Source organism: Ambystoma mexicanum, chromosome 7q (assembly GCF_040938575.1).
Source record: "Ambystoma mexicanum isolate Mex_15411 chromosome 7q, UKY_AmexF1_1, whole genome shotgun sequence".
Lineage (NCBI taxonomy): Eukaryota > Metazoa > Chordata > Amphibia > Caudata > Ambystomatidae > Ambystoma > Ambystoma mexicanum.
The window spans coordinates 134,074,731-134,091,689 of NC_090941.1; the positions used below are offsets into that span (position 1 = coordinate 134,074,731).

General features: G+C 43.8%; 1 protein-coding gene across 1 annotated transcript in view; it reads right to left on the bottom strand.

Moving 5' to 3' along the window:
• TGDS (TDP-glucose 4,6-dehydratase) overlaps positions 1-16,959 on the bottom strand; it is a 521,057-nt gene that overhangs the window by 109,698 nt on the left and 394,400 nt on the right. The window contains exon 10 of the mRNA XM_069639164.1: positions 4,902-4,960. Coding sequence (XP_069495265.1) covers positions 4,902-4,960 — 59 coding nt within the window. The remainder of the gene's footprint in view (positions 1-4,901; positions 4,961-16,959) is intronic.

The window sequence follows — 16,959 nt, forward strand, 5'->3', positions numbered from 1 at the left end:
GGGAGGGAGACAGAGAGGTCAAAACCCCTAACTTTGAGACAGAGTATGTGAATGCTAAGCAGGCTCTGGAGGGCCAAGCCAGCTATCCCGTAGCAGAGAGTGCCCATACGTCAAGTGCTCCACCCCACCTACGTGTTATAGAACATTGGCAAGAATCTTTTGATGCCATTCTGTCATCATTTTGTTTCCCACTGACTTTCTGTTTGCATTACATTTCCCTCATTCACGTGTATGGTATTAGAGTGAGGGCAGGCAATAGGTTTTCTAGTTTAATTGTTAGTATTCTGGGCTTACGACGGACTAGGACTGTTTTCTTTTAATTTAGATGGTAGAGTGTGCTCTCATCTTTAGTGTTAGGGCAAGACCAGAGTTCTTCCAACCCCCTTTTGAAGTAAATAAAACTTGTGATTTGTATCTTTTGTTTCCTCGTCCTTCTTGTGATACCATGCCTTCCTCACAGCACACAGTGTTCGTGATGAAAATAAACGCACAATAACAAACTGAGCATGAAATTTGCAATGATATAAAAATGAAAACCACAAATTGTAATCTCGCATTTTTCAGTGGAGTGAAAGCATTCTCTATTTTCCAGACAAAAGGGTTGCGAGTACACTTCATGACCACTACCCTCCCCGTGATAAAGTCCCTTCTCTCGTAGCAAAAATACTTACCGTTTGATTGGAAATACACTGATATCTGTAGCCTTGAAAAGTATCAGCTATTTTGGCACGGTTGAAAGATTTTAGTTTACATATGAAACAAGCCCCTTGCACATGGAAGAAAACATATCAAAAATAGCTAATTATGTTTGTATTGTCTATTTATTATACTTCTGCACTTTCCCAAGCCAGGCCTGAAGTCCTTCTAATAAGTCACTTTGTACATTATTATCATTACTGAAACATCATGCTCACCTAAAGGGAAGTCAGCTTGCATGTGAGTTGCTGTGCCCACTTCAGCAGTCACAGTGTGTGTCTCTCTCCCTCTCTCCCTCCCTCCCTCTCTCCCTCTCTCTCTCCCTCTCTCTCTCCTTCACTCTCTCTGGCTCAGCTATCAATACTGCAGCTCTCAGCACACCATCCCAACTAGGCCCCAGAGTCCTTCCTTTTCTCTCCTTCTTCCACTCTCGGCAGCCAAAAAAAACCTCTCTCTCTCTCTCTCTCTCTCTCTCCACCTTTTTGAGTCCTGTCTCCACCAGCCCATTCAAGCTATATCTTCCTACAGAAGGTATATGATCTTCCAGCCCCTGTCAATGACGTCATACATCAATCAAACTTTGTCAACTCTCTGTAATTTTCCAGAAGCTAAAATGTGTTCCAATCCTGTCACCTTTATACAGGGTTTAGCCCAATGATCTGGAATCAATAATTGAAACATTTACCTTCCAGCTTCCTGGCCAAGCAACTCAAACACAAAGGCCCGTTTTAAACTGAATGCTTTCTGCAAATTCCTTGTGCAGCTCCCCATCGCAAAAGCTGTTTTAATTCTTACATTTTATTTTTTAAGCAGCACTGCAGCATCTGTGTTTGCAGTCCAGCTCTACATCCCAGTTTGCACCCTTTCTACTCACTAGGATATTAGTGTGTTAGAGGTTAGGTGTTAATTATTAGTATGTTAGGAGTTAGTGTTAAAATTAGTTCCTACACTACAATGTGGTCCTATGATACACTATGCTTATGATATGTAATGCTATGTAACTAATTTAAGCTACCCTTTCTTCGGTTTGCTAAAACCAAACCACTCTTTATTTGGTTTGTATGAATTCACAACACTGTCTCACATCAGCACTAAGCCACACATACATGCTGAAGTACACGATAGCACTAATTGTGCACGGACATCCACTTTCTACAGGAGTCTGGGTTGCTGGTGAAATTCTCGGCCTAGTTGAAATTTGCACCACGTATATCTCTTTCAGATTGAATCTGGTTTCTGCTATTCAATCTCTCAGCCCCTCAGGGGCTAATAGGTTTTTCACCCCCTTTGTGGGGTCTTTTGGTTTTCAGCCCAGCTTTACCTATTTGGCTTTCCTGCCGTTTGTAGGCTTTCTCCCTGACTGGTAATGTCTTTCACCCCAACTTGGGGTATCTTGGGTTCCAATCCTGTTTCTGCTATTTAGTCTCTCTGCCCCTTCTGGGATGTTCGGTTTCTCACTCCTTTGTGGTGTCTTCTGGTTTTCAGCCTGGCGTGGATTATTTGGCTTTTACACTGTTCGTAGGTTTTTCCGGTTCGTGGGGTATCATGAATTTTGACCATGGTTCAGATTTTCGTTTCTCTCACCCCTGCTCTGGGTGGTTTGGTCTTCACCCTGACTTGGCTATCCATTTCCCTCTCCCTCCATTTTGTTTCTTGGCTTTCACCTTGACTGAGATATCAGTCTATCGTGCTCTTGCTTGGGCTTTCAGACTTTTCCCCTGGTTCAGGTATCTGTTTCTCTTGCCCAGCTTGGGGTGGCTTTGCTGTCACCCTAGTTCTGGTGTCTGCTTCTCGCTCCCTGGCATGGAATTTCTCTAGTTGCACACTGACCTGGGTATCGGTTTCTCTTTTCACCCTGGTTCGGGTGTATTTTTATTCTCCCGAGTATGGGGTTGCTTGAGCCCCACATTGACTCAGGTATCTGGTTCTTTCGCCCTGGCTTCGGCTCTCTTGAGTTCCACACGGACGTGTGGTTTTGTTTTCACCATGGAGCAGGTGTGTGTTTTTCTGCTCCCTCGTTTAGGGTTTCTCGAGTTTCACAATGACTCTGGTGTTTGGTTCTCTTTTCACCCTGGATCGAGTGTTAGTTTCTTTCCCCCCCAATTTGGTATTTCACACTGACTTGGATAGCTGGTTTTCATTTAACCCTGGCTGAGGTATTTGTTCCTTTCCCCCAGTTTGGGGTTTCTCGAGTTTCACACTGACTTGGGTATCGGTTTCTTTTACTCCAGTTTGGGTTACTCTTCACATGTCTCAAGGATTCCTTACAGAGGTTCTTGGTCATGCTTGGGGATTGGCTGCGTCTCTCCGCCCTCCTCCCCTCTCCCATTAACCACAGCGTTACTGATTAGTTGATGCTGTGTTTCTCAGGTAAGGCAGTCTTCTCGGTTGTTGTGGAAGTGCTTCGAGGTAGCCGCTGCACTATTCAGCATCTGCCCATCACGGGCAATGGTGTTAGGCAGAAACCTGTGCAGTTCCCTTAGGGACCACTGCAAAAAGTTTAGGACTACAGGAGTTAGCAGTAAACCCAATTGGTAGCAGTCCGCACCACCCAGATTTACCTGGTAGCTGTGGCTGACGTCTTGACCATCTAACTGGTCCCTTTCTTTTGGTCAAACTTCTTTCTGAACCTTTTCGAGACTTTTGTGCACCTTTCGATCGTGTGACTTTGGATCCATTTTGTTCTGATCCCCTTAAAGTGGATCCGGCTTTCTGAACCCTAAACTTCACGGTTCGATCCTGCCTTCCTCTCTCGTTGTGTTCTTTTGAAAGTGTTGGGATCTGTTTCAATTTATGCTCTGCCTTTCCCTCCCTTTTAAACCGAATTATTATAGTGCCATCTGCGTTAAGCGCTCACCGCCGTCTGAAAATAAGTGGTGCTTTACTTAAGACTTGTCTAATATTCTTTTAAGGGAGTGTATATACTTTAGTGACTGTGTTTTTGAACTTGCTTGAGATTAGTGCCAGTGTGTTTTCATAGATGTGTTTTTAAATAAATAATTATATATCTTTTACACCAAAGCTCCGGTCAGTGTTTGCTTGGTCTACTGTGTTTACCTGCCCTATTGTGTATGCCCTGTATACTGCCTAACTCTTCTTGAGAGAAGTCTGACTGCTCAGCCACAGTTACCAGGTAAATCTGGGTGGTGCGGACTGCTACCAATTGGGTTTACTGCTAACTCCTGTAGTCCTAAACTTTTTGCAGTGGTCCCTAAGGGAACTGCACAGGTTTCTGCCTAACAGTGGGCTTTTTGGTGTATCCGGCCCTGCACTTGGGCTGCATGCTTCTGCCTCCTGGCACTGCCCCTTAAAAGGGCTTCCACTCCGGCAGCTTACTCTACAGGATCTGCTGCCATGTCAACATCGCTAGTCCTTTATATTACCCTCTGAAATAAGGATGAACCATCTACCATTATAAAAGGGTCTCACACAGGGTCCACATTTGTAACGCCCAAATAGCCAACAAACAGTGGGAACTTTGTGTAAAAGGGAGGTTGATTAAAATCCCTGCTTGGGGATGCCTTATCCCCTAAGGGAGGCTCCCTCCCGGTGGCATACCACTTGCCCTGTCTCCTAGGGGCGTTAAACTTAGTGGGCTCATTGCCCTAGTCCCAAAGGAGGTGGCTCCCCCTTGGGCAGAATGGACACATTCCCTGGATCTGTCACACTGCTTATGGGGGCTGGCTATTATGCAGCATCATTACAGGGGAACCTCAGGCAGAGGCTGGACCCCTAAAGTAGAGTTCCATCCCTCACTCAAAAGATTGAGGAGCTGCTCCAACTCATGAATGGCTTCAGGAGCAAGCCACAGGGCTCCAGTGTTTATGATCAACTCATCTATAATCTCCCAGAACAGGTTTGCAAATGAAAATTGGTTGGTTTAAAATGTTAATAGTGATCTCTCGCGTGTTCTTTGGGGAAGGCAGATAGTATCGTACTCGCAATGCTCTAATCGTGGAAACTTGGTTCAGGTCTCCCAAAGTGTTGCACTTTATGCTGATGATCCCCGTTTGAAGCATTATGCATAATCAGACAAAGACAGAAGGGGGTGAAGTTTATTTTGCCACAACGTGCAATAGCAATTGCGCTTCATGCCATGTTCAACAATTGCTTAGAGCATTATGAAGAGAACTGCCTTAGTTGCATAGAGCAAACAACACATTAGTAAATACAATTAAAAGAAATCCGAAAGATGTGTTTCTTACCGGTCACTGACAAAATCCAACCACTCTTCTGTCTCAGAGTCAGACTTGGTCTTTTTTATCTGTCAAAACAAGAGTATTATGAAAGCCAGACAGGGCCATTCAGACACTATTATTACAAAGTGGCATCAAAAACCTGTATTTTGCTTCTGGTGTTTAAGACCGAGGGTGACACTTTAACATATTGCTCTTTTTTTCTCACATAAAATGGCCATTTTACTGACACTTATTGGTACTATTTTGGCACCAACACCAAAATCTCCCTAACTTGTGGCTGATATACCTGCAGGGATGTGGTCTTTCTTTTTTGCCATGATGCATCTTCTTGTCATTCACCAGCGCTCACTAAGCCTCTACACATGCATGCCTTGTCTACAATGCACACAGGACTCAGGCACATAAGTGCTCCGGTGCATGCGATTGCTGGAGAATTGGTGAACTAGGGTTTAGACTGGTGGATGGGAGCAGCCATGAGTGTTGGGTGTGGGTATCATCACTGATACTCTACTTTAACATTTTACAATTCCAGTTAGTCATTTAAGTGTATATATAAGGGATTCATTACGGTGAAGCCCTGTATGTTCAATGCTATGTTTCCAAGCACAAACAATGACTAAAATACTATGCAGAAGGTTCATAAACCTGACTCGCAGACATGTGCCGTGCTTTGGTTGTTGATGGGAAATGGTTAAAGCAGTGGAAGGTTATCAGTCTAAATGTGTACATTTACCTAGCTCTATTCCGTTTATGCCACAAATGATCTAAGGGGAACTGGTGAAGGTGGTTGGTGGTAGACTTTCCACCTGTTGAAATAGTTGAAATGCCCAGGGTTCACACCCTAAATACAAAATGATTTTTTGCTTTAATTTTGTGGCACTGTTTCAACAGTACACATAAATTGATTACTGTGTGCATTTATACAATATGTATTTGTATGTTGGTTTGCACTTCGTTGTATTGGCAATACCCACCCCCTGCCTGCTTCTTACAGTCGCCCGGCTGTCATGATGCTGCTCTTCTTCCACTGCACAATTTCTCCATAACTATCTCCCCAGATGCCATGGCCCTGTGCGTTTATAGCCGATAGGTACTATTTATGTGAGGGCTTGGATTAATATCTTTCTGCTAGTAAAACAGCTCCACAAACCACTCTTTTCTTCTATTAATAATCTTAAGTGACCTAACTTGCGGTGCGACCTCTGATAACCTTATTACAATGCATGCATTATGGATAATGTCAAAAGTAAGGTCACAAGGAAGAGCAGGACGATGCAGAGCCCTACGCAGAGCCGAAACAAACATGCTAGCTATTGTAACCTAGAAAGCAGTCAGGACAGAAAAACTGACAAGGGACTCCTTCCGAGCTTGTCCTGCCCCAAAGCAGCTTCCTGCCGGGTTGCGTAAACCGAGCAGAGGTGCCGCGGCAGATCCAACCGCCTGGAACAGAGAGGCAGAGAACGGCAAGGCAGGGAAGCACAACTTACTTGCTTAAGGATCCGGCATTCGGTGGCAGAAGCAAAGCTGCTTGAGTGGTCCAGGTGAGACCCGTTCCACAGAGAGAAATCAGCATGGTACAGCCACCGAACCATGACCGCGAGAGCCAAGGGGAAGCGCAGAAGCTGTCCGGTGTTGCAGAGGACCGGAACCCTCGCAGAACAAGCACAAAGGTACGCAGCAGGGAACCAGGAAGGCACAGGGATACCCCACAGGCTGTGGTTGGGAGGAAGTGCAGAGCCACCTTCCTCATACCAGTGGGACCGAAGAGAAACACAAGTTGAGAATGGAGGTGGTGAAAGAGCACCCCAAAGAGCCTGAAAGAGGCCTGGCAGGATAGTGAACCATGCCTAGTTAAAAGAAATTGTAAATCTGAAAGAAGGGTCAAGGACCCAAACATTAAGAGAGACCAGTTGAGAATGGAGGGGGTGAAACTTATTGGTACTATTTTGACACCAACACCAAAATCTCCCTAACTTGTGGCAGATATACCTGCAGGGATGTGGTCTTTCTTTTTTGCCATGATACATCTTCTGGTCATTCACCAGCGCTCACTAAGCCTCTACACATGCATGCCTTGTCTACAATGCACACAGGTCTCAGGCACATAAGTGCTCTGATGCATGCTATTGCTGGAGAATTGGTGAACTAGTATACTGCGTTCTCCTTGGATAGTCATCCCTAGTCCCGTAAGAGGGGCCCCTCCTCATGAGATCCTCCTGTTGATTACTGTAAGAAACCTGAAGGTGTCTCCCTAGCTAGTCCCGCGGGATCTTTCATCCAGGTGGCCAGGACATTGATTTCATCCAGGTGGCCAGGACATTGCATCGCTATTGGATCCAGTTCCTGGGGGTGGACCAGTGAGTGAGTATCCCCTGGATGGGGGTCCTTCGGGAGTGGGACACCGACGGGTGAGACATCGTATCCCCCCTTCTTTCAACACCTTTTCCCCATCCTACCACGTAGGATATTCCAAAACACTGCCCCCACCCCCTTTTCTGACACAAACACTTTCGCACAACACGAAAGACAACAGCCTAACACCAGAGCCGTTTACCTGAAATGTCCCAATACCAGGGTCAGGCAATTGACCAGAATCACACACACTTGATGGCCCTTTCCCTTCCCCACAGGGATAAAAGGTGGAGCATAAGAGCACATGACGATTAAGGCAGACCGCACAATGGGAGCGCTAACTCAGCATGGCAGTTCAAAGGAAGAGGAAAGACAGTGCATACCAAGGGGGTGACAAGGTGAGAAGCGACCTTGGCCTCTCCGATCAAGGCCCGTGAAACTCCACAGATGGAAACCGAAGTCTGAGAACAATAGCTTTACTTTACTAGATTTGCACCGCGCACCACTGACCCAGAGGCTTAAGTGCGCCAACCAAACCAAAAAAACATAATGACACAGAAAGGAACAGAGCAGACAGGGACCAACAGAATCTATTATAGCAGAAAGAGGACCTATTGCAGGATTAGAGTGAAAAGCCTATCTAAACAAGAACGTCTTAAGCGGATTGTGTTCCAGGCAGTGGGGGCTGCTGCAAAGAATGCCCCTTTATTTACTTGGGACACTCTACAAGCTGCAATTCTTAATTGAGTAGTATTATTCGATCTGAGGTTATGTGTATTAGATTTTAGTTCTAGCACTTCCCTTAGATACAGTGGCGCCAGGCTTTTCAAACACTTATGAGTAATTCGAAGGAGGCGAAAAGTAATTCTGGCTTCCATCGGTAGTCAGTGTAAACTTCTTCAGGCCTCAGAGACGTGGTGTATAGCCAGCGTGTATTGCAAAAGATGTCAGCGTTACACAAGACGCTCACCCGCTGATTACCAAGTCAAGGAGAGACGCTTGCCTCAGAGGTACCAACCTTGACTCTAAGGAGAAGAAAGTCAAGCGGCTCATCACCGCCTGTGAGTCAAGGGGAGAATCGATAAGAAACCGAACGGTGTTGAATGAAAAGTAGCAAGCAGCTAATTTGAACTTTGAAAGGTTTAAAGGAACTATTGAGAAAAGAGGGGGAAAACCAGCAACAGAGGCATCTGGCACCACGTGGGTGGTCATGCAAGAAACTCTGGACGATTACTCGATGGTAGAGACTACCGTAACCAGAAGGCCTTGGGAAGAGGCGAAGAGAGGTCAAAGTGGTCATACGGGAGTCTTGTAAAATCCTCTTTATCATTGAAAGTCTTTGACCAACAGATGATTGTGAAGCTAAGGAAAATTAATCCTGCATGGTGAAGTCAGTATATGAACTGTGTGTTGTAAAAGTTGGCAAGAGTGAACCCAGCAGAGGGAAGCCAACAATCAGAGGTGAAGCCCAAAGAACTGTTTAAAAAGACATTAAGTTTATGAATGCAGGAAATATTGGAAGACCAGGGGAAGTTACCCCATTGTCAGTCAAATCCGAGCCTGGCCAAGGGAGATCCAGGGGTGAAAAGTTATCACCCAAGGTTCATTGAGAAAAGAACTGTTTATTTGTTTTGTTGAATATGATTTGTGAGGGGTGTTAGGGAGAATTCTCTCTTCAGGCTCAATTTCCTAACCTAGTGAGTCCCCCAGCAGCTTTGCTGGATTTCTGGAGTTTGTTTTTTTCTCCTGCCAAGAGCGAGACTCTTTTTCTCCCATTCTTGGTCATGATTTATGGTGTTCCTTTGACTGTTAATGTGTTTTATGGGCTATGGGGTCCTTTACTCCATAGGGTCTCATGTATTTTTACTATGTGTGTTACACAGCACCCTCCGTGCAGTAACACAGGGGTGTCATAGTGACACCCCACTATAGACTCCATACCCTGGGACTGACTACTGTCTCCCAGGGCATGTAAAGTCACCATTGGCTTTACTAGTCCCAAATTATTAACAGAAACCAGTACAAACCATCATATTGTGGACGTACTGGTCGGGGCAATTCGATTGCCCCGGGGTCTGTTAGTCGAGGGGGCACGTCTCCGTCCCTCCTGATCGAGTTTTGGCTGGTGGCGGTGGATACTACTTTTTATATTCGACCGCGAATATATCCCCATGGAATTTTCCCATTGTTCGAGGCTACCAACTTAAATTATTTAATTCTCATAGCCTCGAACATACTGCCAGTTTATTTATTTAATATTAATTCGCCGGTTGGTATTTTTTGCCAGGACTCGATTCTAAAATGGCGTTTGTGTTCTCTTCTGTGACTGTAACCCAAGTCGAGCCCTTTGTTCCACTTTTTGGCAGGCTTCTCCACAGAAGCCTCCAAAAGTGGTGCCACTCTGTCAGGGTACCACAGGGGGTGTGGGAGGGGGTTTAGGCACCCTGGACTGAGTTATCTTGGTAACTCAAGTCGCACTCTTGTGTGATTGGGCCAAGTGGTGAGCCGGCCGGCTCACCACTTAGCATGTTTGATTGACAGCTAGGCTGAGTGAATGGGGGTGTGCTGCATAAAAGCAGGGCTTTGGGGACTGGAACTTCAGAAGTCGCCACAGGACCGGAGAATCCAATGAGGGAGAAGCTGAGCCGACCTACCACGACGACACCACCGGTGGAGCCCTGCGGAACCACTTCCCGACGACAGAGAAGATCTCCCGGCTGGAGAGGCTTCTTCCCCTGACTGGTGGGCACAACCAGTTTACCTTCTTCTCTTCGCACCCCAGACCGGCTTGTGGTCGAATTGCTGTGCCAAGCACCCCGGCAACCGGATAGCCACTTACCACTGGACTGCGAACTGAAGGACCGTTCATTTTAACTGAGAACTCCGCGGCTGGTTTCTTCCCTGGCAGTGCAATGGACTCCTGTCTTCCTCCCCGACGAGATCCTCTCTTCCCCCGGACGAAGCACCGACTTGCATCCGCTGCCAGGAACAACTGCCCCCGCTGGAGTATTCTCACCACTTTAAGGTACCGTGTCCGCCAGGCCTCCCTTTCTAAAGATTGTTACAAGGTAATAATAATCCCTTAACCTTCTGGACTGGGCTGGCCGCCTTGACCTTCTAACTGGTCCCTTTCTTTGGTCCAACTCCTTTTTGAACCGTTACAAGACTTTTGTGCACTGCAACCGTGTGACCTTGGACACATTTTGTTTTGATCCTCTTAAAGTGGATCCAGCCTACTGACTCTAAACTCACAGTGCTACTTTGCCTTCCTCTCTTGTTGTGTTTGTGAAAAAGTGTTGGGATCTGTTTCAATTTATTCTCTGCTTTTCTCTCCCTTTTAAAAATGAATTATTAGAGTGCCATCTACGTTAAGCGCTCACCGCTGTCTGAAAATAAGTGGGGCTTTACTTAAGACTTGTCTAATATTCTACTAAGGGAGTGTATATCTTTTAGTGACCGTGTTTTTGAATTGCTTACTGTTAGTGCCTGTGTGTTTTTCTAGATGTGGTTTTAAATAAATAAATTATATCTCTTTTACACCAAGCCCTGGTCAGTGTTTACTTGTTCCACTGTGTTCTTTTGACCTATTGTGAATACTCTGTATACTGCCTAACTCTTCCTGAGGGAAGTCTGACTGCTCAGCCACAACAACCAAGTGAATCTGTGTGGTACAGACTGCTACCAAGTGGGTTTACTGCCAAACACCTGTAGTCTTAAATCTTTTGCAGTGGTCCCAGAGGGAACTGCACAGGTTTCTGCCTAACAAGGGGTCATCACCCGGAAGAGGGGGACCCAGAGGTGAAGCCATCACCCAAAGTATATGAATGGAAAATAACTTTTTTTTTTCATTTTATTTTTTTTACTTTCTATATTTTATTTTTTATTTTGTATTGTTGTGTTTGATGAAACATCTTTACAACATACAAAATAATCAAACAAAGCCTTTCAGCACATTACAAAACTTTACAGAATACTTTTTCATTTTAACAAAAGCAATAATAAAACAACAATATCCCTTTTTTTGTTTGTTCACTATTAAAAACAATAAAACTTCATACTCGTCCACGCTTATGAGTTCAAGGATCAACTCTTCCAAGCTTATGCATATGCTTACGACGAAAGAACTCTATATTTTGTGTGTTGACTTGATTCATTACAAAGGCATCCATATCAAAAGCAAAACTTCACCTTTATTCATTACAGCTGTTCTTTTACTAAATCGAGTTTTTTATCAATGATTTTCAGAAACTGAACCAATGCAATTACCAGGGATATCCTGACTCCCCAACATACATTGAACCCAAAGACTTTCTAAGGTAACACCATTCATGCAAGATACATACTTTCCCAGAAACCACTGTCTGTCTATTTCATAAGACACACAATATAATACTAGATGTTTCAGGGTTTCATTTGCGCCGGTCACACAGAATCTACACTTCATGTCAAACAATTCATTATTGTTAGTTTTCCAGAATTTCATACGGTCTTTGGTTGTTAAAAAGTTAAATTTGAATCGCATATGCATTGCTCTCACCAGGTTATTAGCTACCTGCCTGATATACGAGAGTATCGGTCTCTGCTCGTGCCGAAATTTCGAGTATTCTTTATAACTTTTATATTGCCCAATCAAATCGGCTCTGTTTGCCCAATCATAAATTTATAGTTTCTTTTTTACAATTTGCGGTAGGGTAACCAGATCTGTTGTACTCTGCGCAATCATAACCAAGGCATGTTCTATCTCTTTGTGTACCATCTGCAAGGAATTAGGTTTACCTTTCATCACCATTAGTGCTAGATCCTCATACAGAGAGTTTTCAATAGGCTGTAAAATGTTTGCAAAATTTGCCAATCTGCGCCATAACAATTTTGATGCCAGGGATGACAATCCTAGTTCGTGGATAATTATAGGATTCGGCATGCAGTTTGGCAAGTGTAATACTTTTTTCCATATTTTCCCCTGAAGAGAATTTAAGATATGGCCAATCGGTAGTGTGCATAGATCGAGCCCATATAAGATGATTGATTCTACCTTAAGTAAATAGAACTCAATAAGAGGAATGAGAGAAAATCCACAGAGCTTACGATGGATGATCTTCATCTGGGAAATCAATGGCAACGCTTTGATTGAAATTGCTACTTGCCATTTTGTCTCAGAGTCGAAATTGGTGAGATTGTATCCCAGTTAGAGAATCCCAAGAGAGCGCAGTATCACATTTCCATTTATTAACCATTTGAATGGCACTGTTTTCCTCTTGTTAGAAAAAATCATTATATTTGATTTCGAGGGGTTAACTAAGAGATTGTGTTTTTCACAAAAATTGGAGAACAGGTGTAGTTTATTTTGTAATCCAAAGGATGTACGATCTAATAGGATTACGTTGTCAGCTAATGCCAACCAATTTATACACAGGTCCCCTAATTTTACAGGAAAAGAATCGGCGTGGTTCCATAGCTTATCTATGTCAGATAAGTACAAGTTGAAAAGTGTGGCCGCTAGGTTACACCCTTGTTTTACCCCAATATAAGTGCATATTGGAACAGTCAGCCGACCAGTACGATCAATTCTTACCCTGTAATTGGTGTTAGTGTGAAGCATGGCAATCATTGCGGATATATGAACAGGTATTTGAACTTCGTGCATCTTGGCCCACAAAATTTCTCTACTGACAGTCAAACGCTGAAGAGAGATCAACAAATGCCATATAACAACTTTTTGTTTGTGTGTTGAATGCATCAGGCCCTCAAAAGATAAAGACCTTTATTGAAAAGAGACTTAACCATTGAAGAACCTGATAGCTGGAACTGAAGCGTTGGCTCATGCTGAGAAAGCTTGCGCATGTGCTCCAAGGTCCACCTTGTGCCGTGCTGAAAACGTGGGAAAGTAAGACCCCTGGCAATCACATCCTGATGTATTATTTGTGAACACTTTTTTTTTTATTAAGAACATTACCCAACACTTCTTTTTGCATTTATAGCAAGGATTGGCAATAGGTTTTCTTAGTATAGGCTCTTCTTCAGTAACCTCCTCATGCCTTTTTGGTATTTCTATTTCAGGGTCACATTTTTCAATGCCATGTTTAGTTGCGACTACCTCACGTGAGGAGTTTTCGAAACGTGTACATTCTCTCAACTGCATCTTAAGCTTTTGCATGCCATGCGTCTTTTCGGTGGCCTTTGCATGGGCCTCAGTAGTACTGTGGTGTGATTTAACAGGATGGGTTGTGGAGAGTTTGTTATTGGAATTCGGGTGATTCACCATCTGGGTGCCAATAAGGCTCTTCCCTATTTTGGTAGTCTTTTATTTTTTAAACATCTTTTTATTAGTTTTATAACATAATACAGGCGTTTAGAAACCTTTGCGTACGGCTTGTGCACTTAGTAGAACTGTTAAGGCCATACTGAAATCATATTTCACCCGTCCCAACATTCCCCCCTCCCTAACATTAGGTTTGACTATCCCTCTACCCTTAACTGTGTGTGTGCTCCTCTAATAAAAGTCTCTAAGGTTGGTGCGTGGTATGCTTAGTGTCTCTATTAGTGGTCCTTGCTTGACTCCTTGGTTAGTAGTGAGACATTCCCCCATTCCCCTTGGATGGACTGTCCGCCCCACCCTAAACCCCCATTCACATATATACGGTATACGGTAGTGGCCGTGTAGTTATGGTTAAGTTGCTAATCCCATAGGAAGAGCACTTTTTGGGTGGCTTATAACTTCGCTCCCCCTGGACGAATCCACACCAAACTTTGCAAAAAAAGTATATGGCCCACTTTTTTGCAAAGTTTGGTGAGGTTTGGTCGAGGGGGGACAAAGTTATAGGGGGGGGTCCCAAATGTCTTTTTTTCCCCATAGACTGAATGGGGGAAAAAACTTTGCTCACGCCTACAGCCCAAACCGCTGGACGGATTTTCACCAAATTTTCCGCAGCAGGAGCAGCGGCTTGGTCCCGAAAGCGTGCTTTTGTAAATTTGGTGAAAACCCATCCACTAGTTTTTTAAAAAATTACCAAAAAGTAGCTCACAAAAAATTAGTGATATCTATGTTCGCTCCGCGGACACACTTCCCTGTTCGCTGCGCGGACAGTGTCCTGATTGGCTAATCGGCTTGCGTCATGTCCGCGGACATGGAGCGTGTTCGCTGATTGGATGGTGAAGAGTGTGACGTGCGTCAGATTTTTGTAAACGCCCGCCATCTTGGATTCGCAGACATTTGCCGGTGCCCACGAACATCGCGGTAAAAACATGTAAAAAAACACAACATTGCACTTGTCAAACTTATCAAATAATCTCTGGGGAGGTGAGGGATGATGAGGATGGGATGGGATATGGCTGCAAGAAGCAAAAAAACTGGTGTTTTTTGCAGCGAAAGTCTGCAAACACTTTGGATGTTCGCGAACAGTCCTGAGAAGTTTGCGAACACCTCGGCATTACAGGGTTGGTGAAATGAAGTTCTTGGATGGCTTATAACTTTGGCGCCACTTAATGGAACTGCATTCAATTTTGCATGGATATTTCTGAGCTGATTTTGAGTGAGTATGCAATGTTTGGTGGGATTCTGTCATGCGGGGACAAAATTAGAGGGGGGGTCCCAAAATAATGTAAAGGCATATACATGAGGTTCCATTTGACTAATCTACAATTCGTTTGGCAAACTGATAATAGATCAAGATATACATGTTTATGCAACGTTTGGTGGGATTCTGTCAAGAGGGAGCAAAATTAGAAGGGGGGTTCCAAAATATTGTAAAGGGTTATAAACGTGGTGCCATTTGACAAATCTACACAAAGGTTTGAAAAAAGATTATAGATCTAGATTTAGATGTTTTAGTAAAGTCTGAATGAATTTTGTCAAGTGGGGGCTAGGTTATATGACGATTGTATGTGCATACATTTGACACTTTTGAAAAAATAAAACATGGGTGGATTTCCAGCAAACTTGCGTAAGGAGCATTGGCAAGGACCTACAAGCATTGTTTTGCAAATGTGCCAGTGTTTTATTATTTGACAAGTGTCATAATGTAGCTACAAAAAAATAGCGGTATACCTTTAGTGACTGAGCTGTAGCCTGTGGCCATGGACAGTGGCCAGATTGTCCAGGTCATGAAATAAGGTCCTGATCCGGACAATCTGGCTACTGGGCATGACCACAAGGGACAAAACATAGGATTAAAGTGGTCATGTCCACCTGGGACTGGCTTTGTGGTAAAGTTATTCAAAATTAGGATAGTTTTGAAAGGGAAGAAAAATGTGCTCGTGGTAATATGGTTATAGGGTTCTCTTTTTCGCGAAGAGGGGCCCTGTATGGAACCCCCACCTTCCCTTTCCAAGGTGGCCATCTTGGAAAATAATTTTCCTTCCATAGGCGTCCCGGTGTAGGAAGAAAAATCTTTTTTAGCACCTCGGGTTCCCGCTTTGGGAACCTAGGGTGCTAATGGCCTTCATCCCCCATTTCAGGGGCTGGAATGGGGGGATAATGGTCCATAGACCTTGTTATCCACCCTCACTTCGCTTGGGCTGCTGGGCCAGTATCCACCGTTCCAGTCCCTGGAACGGAGGATGAACGCCACAATATTCCCGTTAGCATAACACAAAATGCAAATGGAAATGTTGGAAAATCCTATTGAGTCTATGTACTTTACTGAGAAGTATAAAGTAGATGGAGTCTATACATGTTTTTTCAGTTCTATTTTTTAACTGTGAAAGGTGGTTCCTAAAGGAATATGTCTTTTGTTGTTTATGGATGTATTTTTTTTGGCAGGAGATCTGAGAACGAAAGTTATGGAGGGAAATGAGGGAAGAGGAACCAAACACTAATATGGAGAGGTAGGTGGACAAAGGAAAATGTTGCGCGTGTGTTATTTCTAAGGTAGGGGGCAGTGTTTCTCATGCTCCTTGATTACAGCAGTGGTGGTGGCTCTTGGGGAGGAGGGATGGTATTAGCTGATGCCATTTTAAGATAAATAGCGGTTTTGCTAAAAGTATGTACTGTGTACTAGATTTTTAATGGATAATGAGTATGAATAGGTGTTGGAGCTGTGCAAGGGAAATTTTGCAGTTGAAAGTTCCTAGATAGAAAATGCAGTTCTGAACTGTCCGCAAAGCAGAGATCTTATTGTGAAGTGCAGACGGGTTCTCGGACACGTCATCATGCCGCGCGCCAGCGTATGGTCATGTGGCACTGTCCGGAAGGTCCACTATGAAGTCAGATGTTCATAGACATCCACGGATGCAAAACTAGCTGAAATAGTTGCAAAAAGTGTATAGAAGTGTTAAAAATTATATTAGAAGTTGGGAAATGGCAGAGTTTTAAGGTAACACTGTAAATTGGACACAAATACTGCTATATTGGGTAAGTATGATATTAGTAAGTTGTAGGAAAATAGCATGCACTGGTAAAAGAGCATGAAATTCAATGAAAAAACTTTGTTAAAGGGACATTATGGTTAAGTTGCGCTACTAAAAACCTATGAAATTCAGTAAAAAAACATTGTTAAAAGGACGTTATGGTTACAAGTAAAATCGAAAAACCCCTGAAATTCGCCAGTTATGGTAAGCTAAGCAACCATAACTCGCGCCACCACCGTGCACTGCTAAGGCTAACACCCAGGACATCAAAGATGACATCACATGTGCATTTACTTTTCATACAAGTGTTTGTGAATGTAATGTTGGAAACAAAAGTATCAGGGATTATCAGGAGATGTGTAATAAA